Raw genomic sequence first — 14,404 nt, 5'->3', positions numbered from 1 at the left:
TTTCCCCTTCAGTTATAAACCAAGAGGGTAGATAATACAACCCACACAGTGACTTCTGATGTTTCAACTTGATAGAAGCCCCATTTTCTCAATGAATTCTCATGGCATGGAATGGTCTTGCCAAGCGTGAAACCAGGATAGTTCATGAAATATTGAAGGCTACAGATTATTTTGCATGAATAAAGTTCATTGGCACTCATGAAACTGACAAGTTTTTTTTAAATGATTCTGGATAAATGAGAATTTTAATGGAAACCTCATTCACCATTAATAGCTTTGTGCAATATTATAATGGTAGGAGCAAAACACTAGCACATTGTGCTTGGCTTTTTAAGGATGGCTTTAATAGCAATTAAATGAATGATGTGCATAAAGTATTGTAAATGTCAACTGTTGCAAATTTACAATATTTAAATATACTCAACTAACATTCTAAAGTATTAAAAGTAAAAGAAAAACTAAGCAAGCATTTATAGCAATACTATGAAATCTCCAATAAGTGTTTGACTATTGCATTTTTGCTCTTTATTGCAAATTTTCTGCATTGTGATTATTGTATTGCTTTGTATTTCATGTTTTGTACACTCATGACTTCAAAATTAAGTACTTGTTCACCAAGTATTGCAATTACCTTTCTCTTGCACATGCAATGTAACAACATACAGTTTTGGTGCTTAACAATATTCCTTTTTTCATTAATAAAAGATATTTATTGAGTTAAAAAAATGGAACCGGCGAGGTGGCGCTAGAGGTAAGGTGTCAGCCTTGCAAGCGCTAGCCAAGGAAGGATCGTGGTTCGATTTCCCGGCATCCCATATGGTCCCCCAAGCCAAGGGCAATTTCTGAGTGCTTAGCCTGGAGTATCCCATGAGCATCAAATGGGCATGGCCAAAAAAACCGAAAAGAAAAAGAAAAGAAAATGTCTTGATTAAGGAAAAATTTTTTCTTAAATTTTTTTTAAATTTTATTGAAGCAATTGTAATTTACAAAATCCTTATAGTTAGATTTCAGACATACAACGAATCAGGGCCAATCCCACCACCAGTGTCGACCTCTCTCCACCTATGTTCCCAGAGTATCCTAACCACCACTTTTTGTCCCTCAGCCCACCAATATATCAGGCCCATTTAAAGTTTAGATTGTTAAAGTTTGGGTCTCTTGATTCCATTGTTGTTGACTTTGGATTAGATATTTAATTCTGTTCTTTTTTTTTTTTTTTTTATCTCCACCTATGCACCTGAGATCGCTTGGCCCCTGGCCCCAATCCTTTCATATTTGTGTTTGTACTTCTCTACTCAGTGTCTTTCTCCTTGCATATATTGGGGCCAAGGGTATTAGAGAAACTCCGACTTTGACCATTACATTTGTTTATGTAATTATTCTCAATATCACATATAAGTGATATCATTCTGTATTTATCCTTCGTCTTCTGGCTTGCTTCATTTAAAATAATATCTTCCCATTCCATGTTGCTGAAATTTCATGATTGCATTATTCCTTCCATTGTGTGTGTATATATATGTGTGTGTGTATATATTACATTAAAAACACACATATATATAACATATATATATATGTTATAATATATGTGTATATATTACATTAAAAACACACATATATATATATGTGTGTGTGTATATATTACATTAAAAACTCAAGAAACAATTCTACTATCTAGGTATGGGCTGTAGGAATATAGTATTTTAAAGGGTGAACATTTTAAATCTCAATGTATGCTGCTTTACAGAATAAGATATGAAGATAGTTCTATCAGATCTATATCTACATACACGGACAAAATGGCATTATTATTTTGTTATAAATATAAATAATAATAGTATAAAATATTATTTTGTTGTAAAATAATTAGAAAGTATTTTGTAAAGAGGCAACAGAATAATGTCACTAACTGGTCATTATTAACTCTCAAAGATATTTCATTTAATAATATTTGAAGACCACAGATTATTCATATATCATATATTCATATAAACTGAATTGAAAATTTGTGTCTGATAAAAAATTTATTTAGCATTTTTGTTAAAATCATAGAGAATACTTACCAGTTGCCACTTGGGTTTTTAAACTGTTGTACTGCATAGCCAAACTGTTCACTTGAAGGACCAGAAAATATCTTTGCTTCTAGGAGACCAACATTATATGCCAAACAGCAATTTAAAATGCCTGTTAAGAAAAATAAAGTGTCCAAATTTACAAAATATAAATATAAGTTCGCACTAAATGTTTAAAATTGATATTCTCCATTTAAATAAACAATGTTGTTTATTGTATAATTATTTATGATTATTACCTAGAAATAACAGACACTGCTTTTTTTGGGGGAGGGCACACCCTGTGATGCTCAGGGGTTACTCCTGACTCTGTGTTCAGAAATTGCTCCTGGCTCTGAGAACCATATGGGACATCAGGGGTTGAACCCAGGTCAATCCTGTGTCAGCTGAATTGCAAGGCAAATGCCCTACTGCTGCGCTATGACTCCAGCCCCAATACACTCTGCTTTTTTTAACTATTTACTTGGGACACAGTTCCGAGGCTAAATGCCTTAAATGTATATTATTAATTAACTCATTTTTACTTGTAGTTATCCTCAGACATTATTCCTAATAGTATCTTTATTTTGCAGAAACTTGAGGCTTTAGGAGGGAAGTATGAAAAAGAGGTATGTATACAATCTGATTTAAGATATTAAATTCATTTTTTACCTCTGAATAACCAGAGTTCTATTTGACCTCCAAAAAAAGATGAGATTGTAGCCACCCAAGTACAGGCTCTGAAAACTATCTTACTTTTTTTCTGAATTCACCTAAAGATCTTGACATAAAATCTAAATCAAATGTCTGTTGAAAAGATACTGAGTAAGCAATATTGCAAACCACAGTATTCCATATAGCAGTTACACACAATAATTTCTTTATTTGATCATCTGTCAATGAGCATTTATTTTCATCTTTCAGAATTCTGTGGATATTTAATTTTATTCTTTATTATCCTATAACATTTTTGCTGAGAAATCTTGATAGTCTGATCGAGTTGACTATATTTTACTCTCTATCAATTTTTAATATTTTTGTTATTATTACTTTTCAACAACAATATTATTCAACAATAATATTTGTGTGTTTTCACATACAATTTAGGAAATTGAGTGTTCTTTCAGCTTCCTGGAGTTTATGATTTATTATTTCCTCAGATTTGAGAAGTTTACAGTTATTATTTCTTCTATAAATACTGTTTTCTTTGTTCTATTTCTATACATTTATTGGTTTCTTATCATCCCAACACTATCTCTTTTAATTTAGTCTAATTTTCTTTAAGTTTTTCTTAATCTTTCTCTAAATATTACTATTCTCCTCTAAAGTGAGTCATTACTGGAATGTCATTTTCAATTTCACTTATTCTTTCCTTCTGCAAGTTCAAGCATATTTGTTGTGCTTCCATGGAGATTTAAACTCCACTAGTGTTTTTGAAAATTAAATTAAAAGTTTCCCTTTCCTTCCATTTTGTCATTGTTGCTGGAGGTCATACACTCTTAATTGTGGGTCTCAAAAGATCACAGCTTAGTTGTGCTGCTCACTGGAGTACTCAATATTTTGTGTAGCACTAGGTATCACAAAAGACACTGCTACTAGGATTATACTTGGTATGTGAGGCTGTGCTTCAACTCAAACTCTCCCATTGAACATCTCAAGGTTTTCTCATTCATTTTGTTTTCCATACTCAGAATCCCTAGAATATTATTTGTTTTGATTTGTTTTTTGGAAGCCACATCTAGGGGCAGTCAGGGGTTACTTCTGGCTCTGCACTCAGAAATAGCTCCTGGCAGGCTCAGGAGACTGGGATGCCGGGATCAAACCGAGGTCCATTCTGGATTGGCCAAGTACTGGGCAAACACTTCCTACTACTGTGCATTCCCTCTGGCCTCCCAGAACTTTTTTATGGCTTCCAACTTTTAATGATGAACTTTCTCTGCTACTACCTTTAATTTCTTACTTTTTATTAATTCCTCATTTGTGTTTGGTGCATTTGGTGTATCTTACTGACTTTTCCCATAAATGATTTTTAATTTATTGTATTAGTCTCATTTTCTTGACATCTAGACATATTTCTGAAGTGAATTTGATCTCTTTAATTTTGCCACTAGCTTTAATATTTTGAGGCATTTTGCTTTGTCTTCTTGGACTTCTACTTGGAGGCACTGTAGCTCTTGATTTAAAGAAATGATTTTTCATGATAAGGGAATGGAGTACATCAACTGATATCAAAGCCATAGCCCTGCATTACAGAACTGAGAATGCCAAGGGGTAATGTAAGGAGTAATGAATAAGTGAACTATACATAACAAGGTAAAACTTGATGGAAGATCTTGGCCATTTGAATGGCAGTGAGTACCTCAAAAGCATAACTGTTAACACTATTGTAACCAAACTACAATAATTAAATATCTGTTTGCAGAACATGTGTGTGTTGTGGGAGAAATATGGTTGATTTTTTCCATCATAGACTAGCTTGGAGGAAACAGGTAAGTAGGAAATCTTGTGCTGCTCATTTTCTCTGAGGCCAGTTCCATTCTTTGGTTCTTTTCTCTAGCCCAAAGAATTGTACTCTTTGGAGGCTAAAAGATGTTGACCAACTATACTCTCTCTCTGGGATCATTGAAATGTCTTCAATTCTTAAGTTCCCAAACCATTCATCTAAACCAGATAAGGTGAGGCACCCAGTTTCTGCTGTATTGGTGCAAAAGTTCTTCCCACCTGTACAACTATGAACTTAAAGAACAAGATTCAACTCTACTTTCCAAATATGGTAGCAGCATGTAATAGACATTTCCATTCCCAAAGGAAGGAATTAAAAGGAATAAAGGGATCATCAGTGCCAAGCCAAAGCAAATTCCTTTAGTTTCCAAGGCTTTAATGCTTCCTAGCTTACGGTTCTCTCTTCTAGGTGTACAACAGTTCCTTTGGCCTCTATTTTTCTGTTCCCTCTGACTAAAAGAGTAGTGCTTCTCTTGTGACAGTATTTCTAAAAGTCTTGTCGGTGTCCTATGAATGTCGTGGGAATCCAGATCATCACATGAGATTTCTCCACAGACCTTTCCTAGATCACTGCATCTTCTTTCCTGGCCTTTGCAAAATGGTTAAGAGGTTCCAAGAATCACTTGCCTTATCTACTTAACAATATATTTTATAATCCCACTCTTTGGGGAGGAGGGTATTTGAGCCACCCTTGATGGTGGTAAGGGGTTATTCCAGGCTCTGAACTTAGAAATTATTCCTGGTAGGCTTCTGAGTCGACTGCGTGAAGGCAATCACCCTACCTTTTGTGCTATGGTTCTGGCCTCTTACAACCACACTTTTTTTCCTTCTTTTTTTTTTTTTTTGGTTTTTGGTTTTTGGGTCACACCTGGCATGAGTGTAATGTTTTTTGTTTTGTTTGTTTTTTTTTTTTACTAAAATTCTTTTTACTTACTTATTTGTTTTATTTTATTTTATAAAGACAAAGATGCAAAGAAAGACGACAAGGTGAAGTTACAGTGGGAAGACAGTCATCCATAAACAGAATTCTTCAAAGAAATCCCCTTGCTGACACCTTAATTTTGAATTTTCAGCCAAAAAACATTAAGAAAAATAAAACAAAACATATGCACAGTTACTTTGTCCCTCAAGTCCCCAGACTGTAGTACATTTTAACATTTCTTAGCAGTACACAAAGCAATCTAAAGTCACAAAATTTATGTAACTCCTTTAACATTAAGGCTATAGTATTGTTGACACAGTTGTTCATAATACATTATTTCATTAAGGATGAGTCAAAGGAGCACAGCACCGATGGTGTTAGAGTGGCAATTGTTTGCATAGGCCCAGCAAAATATAGGGGACATGGAAAAAAAAAAGCCTTGGCCTAAAAACAAGGAGACCTTACCCTTGTAAGGTTATAATTACACTTGTAATGTTATAAGGCATTCATCTAGAAACCCCTGGCAGCACTCAGGGGTTACTCCTGGCTCTATGCTCAGAAATTTCTCCTGGCAGGGTAGGGGAACCATATGGGATGCCGGGATTCAAACCACCGACCTTCTGCATGCAAGGCAAATGCCTTAACTCCATGCTATCGCTCCAGCCTTACAACTACACTCTTTTGTGTTTTTTGTTTGTTTGTTTGTTTGTTTGTTTTTGGTTTTGGGCAGTGCTCAGAGATTACTCCTGGCTCTACACTCAGAAATCACCCCTGGCAGGCATGGGGGACCATATGGGATGCTGGAATTCAAACCACAGTCCTTCTGCATGCAAGGCAAACACCTTACCTTCATGCTATCTTTCCGGCTCCACAACCACACTCTTAATATTCACTTAGATCACATTTTCTTAATGATAACTCTCAATATTATGTCCTTTTCTTTTTTAAAAAATTGACTATACCTAGAATTTTCCTAGTCATAAAGCACTGTTCATTTAGTTTAGCACCTTCTCTTTAATTTATCACTTTCCTCCTACATTTTAGCATATTCAGTGAGCAAAGAGCAAGCTGTTTTTTTAGTTTTACTTGGGCAGATGTCTCCTCAACAAAGTTCATTGCTTAAAAGTTCTGTTTTCTCTGCAACTGTAAATCACAACTAGATCAAATTTTCTGTCATTATGAAACAAATATCACCCTTCCTCTGGTTTCTGATAATACATTACTTATTTCCACTATGCCCTCATCAAAAGTGACTTTGGTATTAATTCTGCCAATAGTCTCTGCAAGGCAATACACACACACACACACGCATGCACACACACACACACACACACACATATATATATATATATAATGTGCATATATTATTTAGTTAAGGAAATATCAGAGATTTGTGTAACTAAGATTTAGAAATAGCTCTTTGGAGTTTAATACTAAACTCCATACGAGTATGCCAAGAATAGAAGATTCTGATTATTGTTTACTTGAGTAATTTCTCAATATATTTGCAAATCAGAAACCTGAAAGAAAGATAAGTTGTATTACATTCTATTTTGCATTGTCAACTCTCTTATAAGGCATTCATTTAGACTTTTTCACTTCACTCTCCCCAAAAGATAGCAAGAGGAAGTTCAAATGAGCAGGATATAAATATACTCCTACTCATGCTATGTCTCTTTCTCAGAATTCACTAGTCCTCTGTTAGCATCTAATGTATTAGCTCCTATGCTGAATAAAATCAAATGTCAAAAAGTCTCTGATCAGGAAAAAGACCTGAATGACGATCAAAATGGATACTTACTGGAAGCTCATATATATTGGAGTGGGGTGGGGTGCATTTTTACTTCCCAACATATATAGAAAAAGATTTCACTAAATTTCTCTCAATTTAAGAAGTAGAAACTCCAGCTACATCTAGGTAATGATTTTCTGCTTTATGACTTATAGACAACTTTTCAAAAATTTCCTCAAAAAATAGAAATTTTTATATAAAATCTTTATTTAAGAACCATGTTAACAAACATGATTGTAGTAGGGTTTCAATCATAAACAGAACACTCCCCTTCACCAGTGCAACATTCCCACCACCAATGCTCCCCCTTCCTCCATCCCAACCCCTGCCTGTATTAGAGACAGGCATTTTACTTCTCTCATGCATTAAGGTAGTCACGATAGTTGTTAGTGTAGTTATTTCCCTAACTGCACTCACTACTCTTTGTAGTGAGTTTCATATTGTGAGTCAGTCCTTCTGGCCCTCATCTCTATTGTCTCTGGGCATTATTACAATAATGTTCTTAAAGTTTCCTTAAAACTCATTGATGAGTGAGACTATTCTGTGTCTATCTCTCTCCCTCTGACTTATTTCACTCAGCTTACTAGATTCCATGTACATCCATGTATAGGAAAATTTCATTACTTCATCTCTCATGACAGCTGCATAGTATTCCACTGTGTGTATATATACCACAATTTCTTTAGCCATTCATCTGTTGAAGGGAATCTTGGTTGTTTTTAGGGTCTGGCTATTGTAAATAGCACTGCAATGAATAATCAGATAAGGGCCTAATATCAAAAATATGCAAGGTACTGACAGAACTTAACAAGAAAAAAATCTAACCTTATCAAAAAATGGAAAGAAGAAATGAACAGACACTTCTTCAAAGAAGAAATACAAATGACCTAAAGACACATGAAAAAATGCTCCACTTCTTTAATCATCAGTGAGATGCAAATGAAAACAACAATGAGGCACCATCTCATACTACAAAGACTGGTACACATCACAAAGAATAAGAACAATCAGTGCCAGCAGGGATGTGGAAAGAAAGGAACTCTTATTGACTGCTGGTGGCAATGCCCTCTAATCTAGCCTTTATGAAAAACAATATGGAGATTCCTCAAAAAACCTGGAAATTGAGCTCCCATATGATCCAGCTATACCACTTCTAGGAATATACCCTAGGAACACAAAAATACAATTCAAAAATCCCTTCCTCACACCTACATTTAAAAAAATTAGAAATTGAGCATCTAAAGAACCCAACAATACTGCTCCTGGGAATATAACATAGGGACCCAAGAAGACGGTACAGAAAAGCTCTCTTCACTCCTATATTCATTGCAACACCATTTAGAACAGTCAAAAACTGGAAACAACCCAAGTGGATAAAGAAACTAATGTATCTCTGCACTATTGAATACTACACAGCTCTTAGGAAAAATTAAGTCATGAAATTTGCATATACATAGGTGGATATGGAGAATATTATGCTCAGTGAAATGAATTAGAAAGGCCAAGAGGACTGGTCCATGGTAAGAAGCTTGCTACAAAAATTGGGGGAGTGCAGTTAGAGCAGAGAAGAGATCTATAACAAAATAACTATGACAATAATAACTGGACAACAACTGGGTGCTGAAAGGGGGTAAATTATATAAATAATATCTATCAGTAACAATATGGGAAACCACAGTGTCTAAAGAGAAAAAAAAAGAAAGAGTGAGAGAGAAAGATTAAAAATGTCTGTCATAGAGAGGGGCAGGGAGGAAGAGATAAGGAGGAGAATGGGAAGGAAATTGGGGACATTTGTGGTAGGAAATTGCACTGGTTAAAGGGATGAGTGATGGACATTGTATGACTGAAACTTAATCATGAACAACTTTGAAATTGTATCTCATGGTAATTCAATTAAAATGTATTAAATATGGGGTCGGCACGGTGGCGCTAGAGGAGGTAAGGTATCTGCCTTGCCAGTGCTAGCCTAAGACGGACTGCGGTTCGATCCCTCAGCGTCCCATATGGTCCCCCAAGCCAGGAGCGACTCCTGAGTGCATAGCCAGGAGTAACCCTTGAGCATCACCAGGTGTGGCCCAAAACCAAAAAAATGTATTAAATATAAAAATAAATGAAAATTTAAGTGTATTTATATATCCTTTACTTTAAAAGTAATTGTATATTCACATCAAGCAGACACTTATAGCACTACCATGAGCAGACAAATCCACTATGTACTTTTAAACCTATAGGAGTCAATTATGGTAAAATGCATCCCACAATTCATATGTTAAGATCCTAACTTCTTATGTAACTATATGTAAAGACAATGTCCTTATTAAGACCATTAAAGGGTCATTAAAGAGGTTGAAACACTTCTCTGACAGAATCTGCATTCATGTCAAAGGCAATGGTTCTGAGTGCACAAAGTAAAGATCACAGGAGAAAACTCTGCTAGAAGGTGGCCATCAATAAGCCCGGAAGAAAATCTGTACCAGAAGTCCACCTGATGACCTCTTGATCTCACACTTCTAACCTTGAGAATGATGATAGGTTTCTGTTGCTAAAGCCACCGAGTGTGGTTTTTTGTTCTGACAGTCTCCACAGCCTAAGAAGGCAGGAAATCAAACTACACCTAAGCATTTCAGTGTTCCTGTTTCCAGTGTTGTCAATACATAAGTTTGCACACAAGGACACCAATTCTGGTTATGTCAACTATTGTTCATGTTTTGAGTGATGGGTTTTTTTTTGGGGGGGGCAGTTAATTTGTTTTATAATAAAATGACAACTGCATCAATTCTTAGAGTACTGTGGCTGAGGGGCTGTTAGGACTTTCAGAAGCTTTTTCACAATTCAAAAAATTTATATTTCAGGCAATAACCATTTCAAAAAGTCCACTGCAATGGTTTATTACTTGTACACCAGTGCTCATTAGCAGTGCTTGTGGCCCAGGGACCATAGGATCATTCCTAGTGATACTATGTCCTTTAGTACTGGTCTGACATTTTGGTGCTGAGCCCATTGTGGGGTGTTACTTGAGTCTGACAGCACTTGGGGGAACAAGATGGTCATTTTCTGAGGATCAAGTGTGAGGGAATGAATATAGGTTCATGCATAGAAGGCTTATGCTTTACTCTTTTAAACTGTATCTCCAACCTTGCAATAGTTGGTGTCCAGGTATTTAGGTTCTTATCTCTATGATTTTCAGTGCCAGTCTGACATTGCAGGGGTGCAAGATAAAATGTTGCTTAAACCCTGCTATGTTTGGGGTTACCTAGACCACACAGACAATGCTGTGCTGGCCTCCAGAGTCATAGACAGAGGTGTTTCAGAGACTTGAAATGCTGAGTTTTGAATTAGATACCACCACATGTAGGACATGAGCCTTAACTATCTGGCTCCCCATATAATTCTTGGGGCTGGAGAGATAGTACAGTAGATAGAGTGTTTGCCTTGGAAGTTGTCCACCTAACTTTAATCACCACCAGCATTTTCTATAGTCCCCAAGCACTGCCAGGATTAATTCCTGATAGCAGAGCCAGAAGTAACCATTGATTATCGTTTAAGCAAACAATCTCCAATAATCCTAATATCCCTTACTGCTTCCTAACAACTCAAAAGATATTTTTTATGCTAAAGGGTGACCTGTCGTTGAGCAGACTACTATTTCCGTCTTGACCATTGGATGGCAGTGAAATCAGAGAAAAAGAATTTTGGTGAAACAGTGACTGGAAGAATTACTCAAAATGGCATCTCATCAAGTCACTCTAACTCCTTCTAAATTCCTGCTCTGTCAAAGACAAAAAGTCCTCTCTCTCTCTCTCAAAACTCCTTTTGTTGACAACTTAGTGTCTATTGGCTAACTTGCTTAGTAACCAGTTATGCTTAAAATGGACTGAGACAATTTATGAAAGTTCCACTAATACACTTCTATAAATAGATCTCTCTACAAGCCTCTGCTGGAGTCTTGTTAACTATACTAACCTGTGTACTCCTTTTGTAACTCACCTGATTCTCATATCTTGCTCGCCATGGGATGCAATCTCAAAATGTTCCCCACTTCCACGTGTATGCTTTATTGCTACAGTTGTATGATCACTGCTTATGCCTTCCCTCTGGCCTGGCCTCCTCCTCCCTTTTATTTTTATCTCATTCAGCTGGAATTCTAGCTCTTTCACAAACATATTATGATCTCAGGCCTTTTGCATGAAAAATCTGTTATCAGAGAGCATCAAGCTTTTTCTCACTGCCTGCCTTCTAATTCCTGCACAAAGCTGCCTTTCCTCATTACCTGTGGTGGTCAGGAAGCTTGATCCTGACTCTATGTATCAGGGTCACTTTCAGCAGGCTTGGGGATCATATGTGGTACCAGTTGCCAAGGCAAATGTCCTATCCATTGGACTCAGGCATGCACTTCAATATGATTTTCTTTTTTGATTTTTGGGTGGCTCTCAGGGGTTAATCCTGGCTCTGTGCTCAGAAATCACACTTGGCAGGCATAGGGGCCCATATGGGATGCTGGGATTTGAACCACTGTCCATCTTGGATTGGCTGAGTGCAAGGCAAATGCACTACTGTTGTGCTATCTCTTCAGCCACTTCAATATGTTTTCTCTACAGTTTTGAATTCTAGCTGACCATCTCTTGACACATATTAAAAATCATGCTCTCAAAGAATAATTTGACTTTTCCTGAAATATGGTAAATTGAGTTTAAAAAACTATTATTCATTGCTCAGAAAAATGTCTTTTATTTTCATCATCCCTTACTTGTAATACCATATAAGTATTTAAAATTATTGGGACCACAGTCATAGTACAGCAGGTCAAGTGTTCGTCTCACATGCGACCAACCTGGGTTTGGTCCCCATCATCCTGTATTGTCCCCTGAGCACTGTCAAGAGTTATTCTTGAGTACAGAGCCAGGAGTAGCCCCTGAGCATTGCCAGGTATGACTCCACCCCAAAAAATAAATAAATATTTTAAATTAGTTCTACTATCATATAGGAGATAAAATATTTGGATGCATCTCAACTTTTAATATAAGGATTAATATAGAAACATTTTTATGTATATAGGGGCTAAAACTAGTGGTAATATGGGTGACCAGGGATACACCACATTGTCTGGATGGAGTGCTGATGACGAAATTCAGAACTTCACATATGCTAGGCATGTACCCTGTTACTTGAGTGACCTTCTCAGTTCCAGATAGTCTTAGAAATGATGGCATCTAACTTCCTTGTTGAAACATGTTATGTTGGGGCATTAACTAGTGATCTTAAAATTTATTTAAAATATCCTTAGGCCTGTTAACACATAGAAAGATATTTTTATTGTGAGGTAACTAATTTATACTTCACTTGTTTCATGATAATCTGCCTTTATATCCAAACAGGGACTGTGTATGTTTTGTTCACTGCTGTATTTCCAAATACTAAGAATAATACCTTGAACATGGCTGTGGATAAGTAATAATCAATTTTATTTACAAAGTAAGAACCTTTCACATTTCTACGAAATGTTAATGTGTGTATAGGAATTCAACAAAGATAAATAATATGTAAATTCCAAGCACTGTGGACTGATTCAAAGGAAGATGCTTGAATACAGCCTACTACAGGAATATGTTCGAAGATGGACTGAAAGATTGTTGAATATCGCATTAATTGTGGAGTCCTGGATGGGGCTGGATGATGGTGAGATGGATGGAAGGGCCTTTCTCTACCAGCCCAGGCCATGTGTTTGCAATCCCCTTCAGCCGGCGGGTCTGAGGGTTCAGGGTAGCAGTGAGGAAAAGACTCGCAGCAATCAGGTTTCAGGAGACATCAGGTTTATTCAGGCCTTAGCCAACAAGTGTGGCTTCTATCAAAACCTTTTACGCTGGATCCACAATCAGCCCTGCATTCAACCTTTCTCAGCCATCTCTCCTCCTGCTCGTCCTTCCTCCATCTCCCTCTGAATCTCTCTCCATCCTTGAACCAATCCCCTTCCTGCACCTGAGACAATCCTTTTGTTACCTACCAAAGGCCCCTCCCAGAAATGAGCAGGTCTTACCATCATGTGAGGTTACACAGGAAGTATGGGGGATGGGAATAACAAAAGATGACAATATATACATTATATGCACTCACATATAAACGTATATACAAATGCATAGGATTGCTTATACAAATTTTTCTACTTTAAATTTCCTTTTTTATTTTGTCACAGGAGAATGACTATATCTTTGAAGTTTAGTGTTAGAAGTTTCAGACATTTTTTAAAACAGAAATATCCATAGAGATATAGTACCATTAGTATATCATAGGTCTATGAGTCTGACCTTTGAGGTTTGAATAGTTCTCTGACGTGGACAAGTTCTCTGGCCTGATTTTATCCTATTTGGTCACATCTCATCTGTGAAATAAATACTTTTGCCAAACTCATCATGATAACACAATGCACATAAGACTTTTATTAAGTGCATGTTGAGCATTTGGTAATAATGTCTTGTTTTTGTTTTCCTGTTATTAAAATCATATTATTGAGGAACCTACTTCTAGCTCTAGTAAATTTTCATTTAAGTTTTTGAGAGCTGTTCTATAACAGGAAGGAGGAGGGCTTGATGTTGCATTTTGCTGAGACATGCCAAAGACACTCTGCACACCAAGACATACTATCAGTCCACGGACACTCCAGGACTCACACAAGCAGGAAATGACATTACTTAGACTTTGTGAAAACAAAAAAATTTATTCAACCTCTGAAGTGTAACTAATCATTATCCAAAATATGTGTGACAGTGGAACACATATAGAGCCATGGAACAACATATTCAATGGCATTGTTTTCATGTGGAAGAGTCAATACACAGAAATAAGATAGAAAATATCGAAGTACCGGAGAGATAGCACAGCGGTGTTTGCCTTGCAAGCAGCCGATCCAGGACCAAAGGTGGTTGGTTCGAATCCCGGTGTCTCATATGGTCCCCCGTGCCTGCCAGGAGCTATTTCTGAGCAGACAGCCAGGTGTGGCCCAAAAACAAAAAAAAAGAAAATATCGAAGTAACTAAACTTAGAAATGATAGGCCTTCTGGGAATGACCTCACTTTGCATACATATTTAAACTTTAGAATATCCAATTTATAGGTAATTCAGTATGTTCTGAAAAATTATTGC

General features: G+C 36.5%; 1 protein-coding gene across 1 annotated transcript in view; it reads right to left on the bottom strand.

The window, feature by feature from the left end:
* Window positions 1-12,115, bottom strand: part of ITGA2 (integrin subunit alpha 2) — a 98,804-nt gene extending 86,689 nt beyond the window's left edge. The window contains exons 1-3 of the mRNA XM_049769056.1: window positions 12,088-12,115; window positions 9,783-9,854; window positions 2,064-2,184 (exon numbers count right to left, since the gene is read on the bottom strand). Of these exons, the coding sequence (XP_049625013.1) occupies window positions 2,064-2,184; window positions 9,783-9,854; window positions 12,088-12,115 (221 nt within the window). The remainder of the gene's footprint in view (window positions 1-2,063; window positions 2,185-9,782; window positions 9,855-12,087) is intronic.
* Window positions 12,116-14,404: the final 2,289 nt, after the last annotated feature.

The sequence above is a fragment of the Suncus etruscus genome, chromosome 2 (genome assembly GCF_024139225.1).
Source record: "Suncus etruscus isolate mSunEtr1 chromosome 2, mSunEtr1.pri.cur, whole genome shotgun sequence".
In the NCBI taxonomy this organism is placed as follows: Eukaryota; Metazoa; Chordata; class Mammalia; order Eulipotyphla; family Soricidae; genus Suncus; species Suncus etruscus.
Note: the sequence above shows the minus strand (reverse complement) of the source record. Positions and strands in the feature narration are given on the sequence as shown.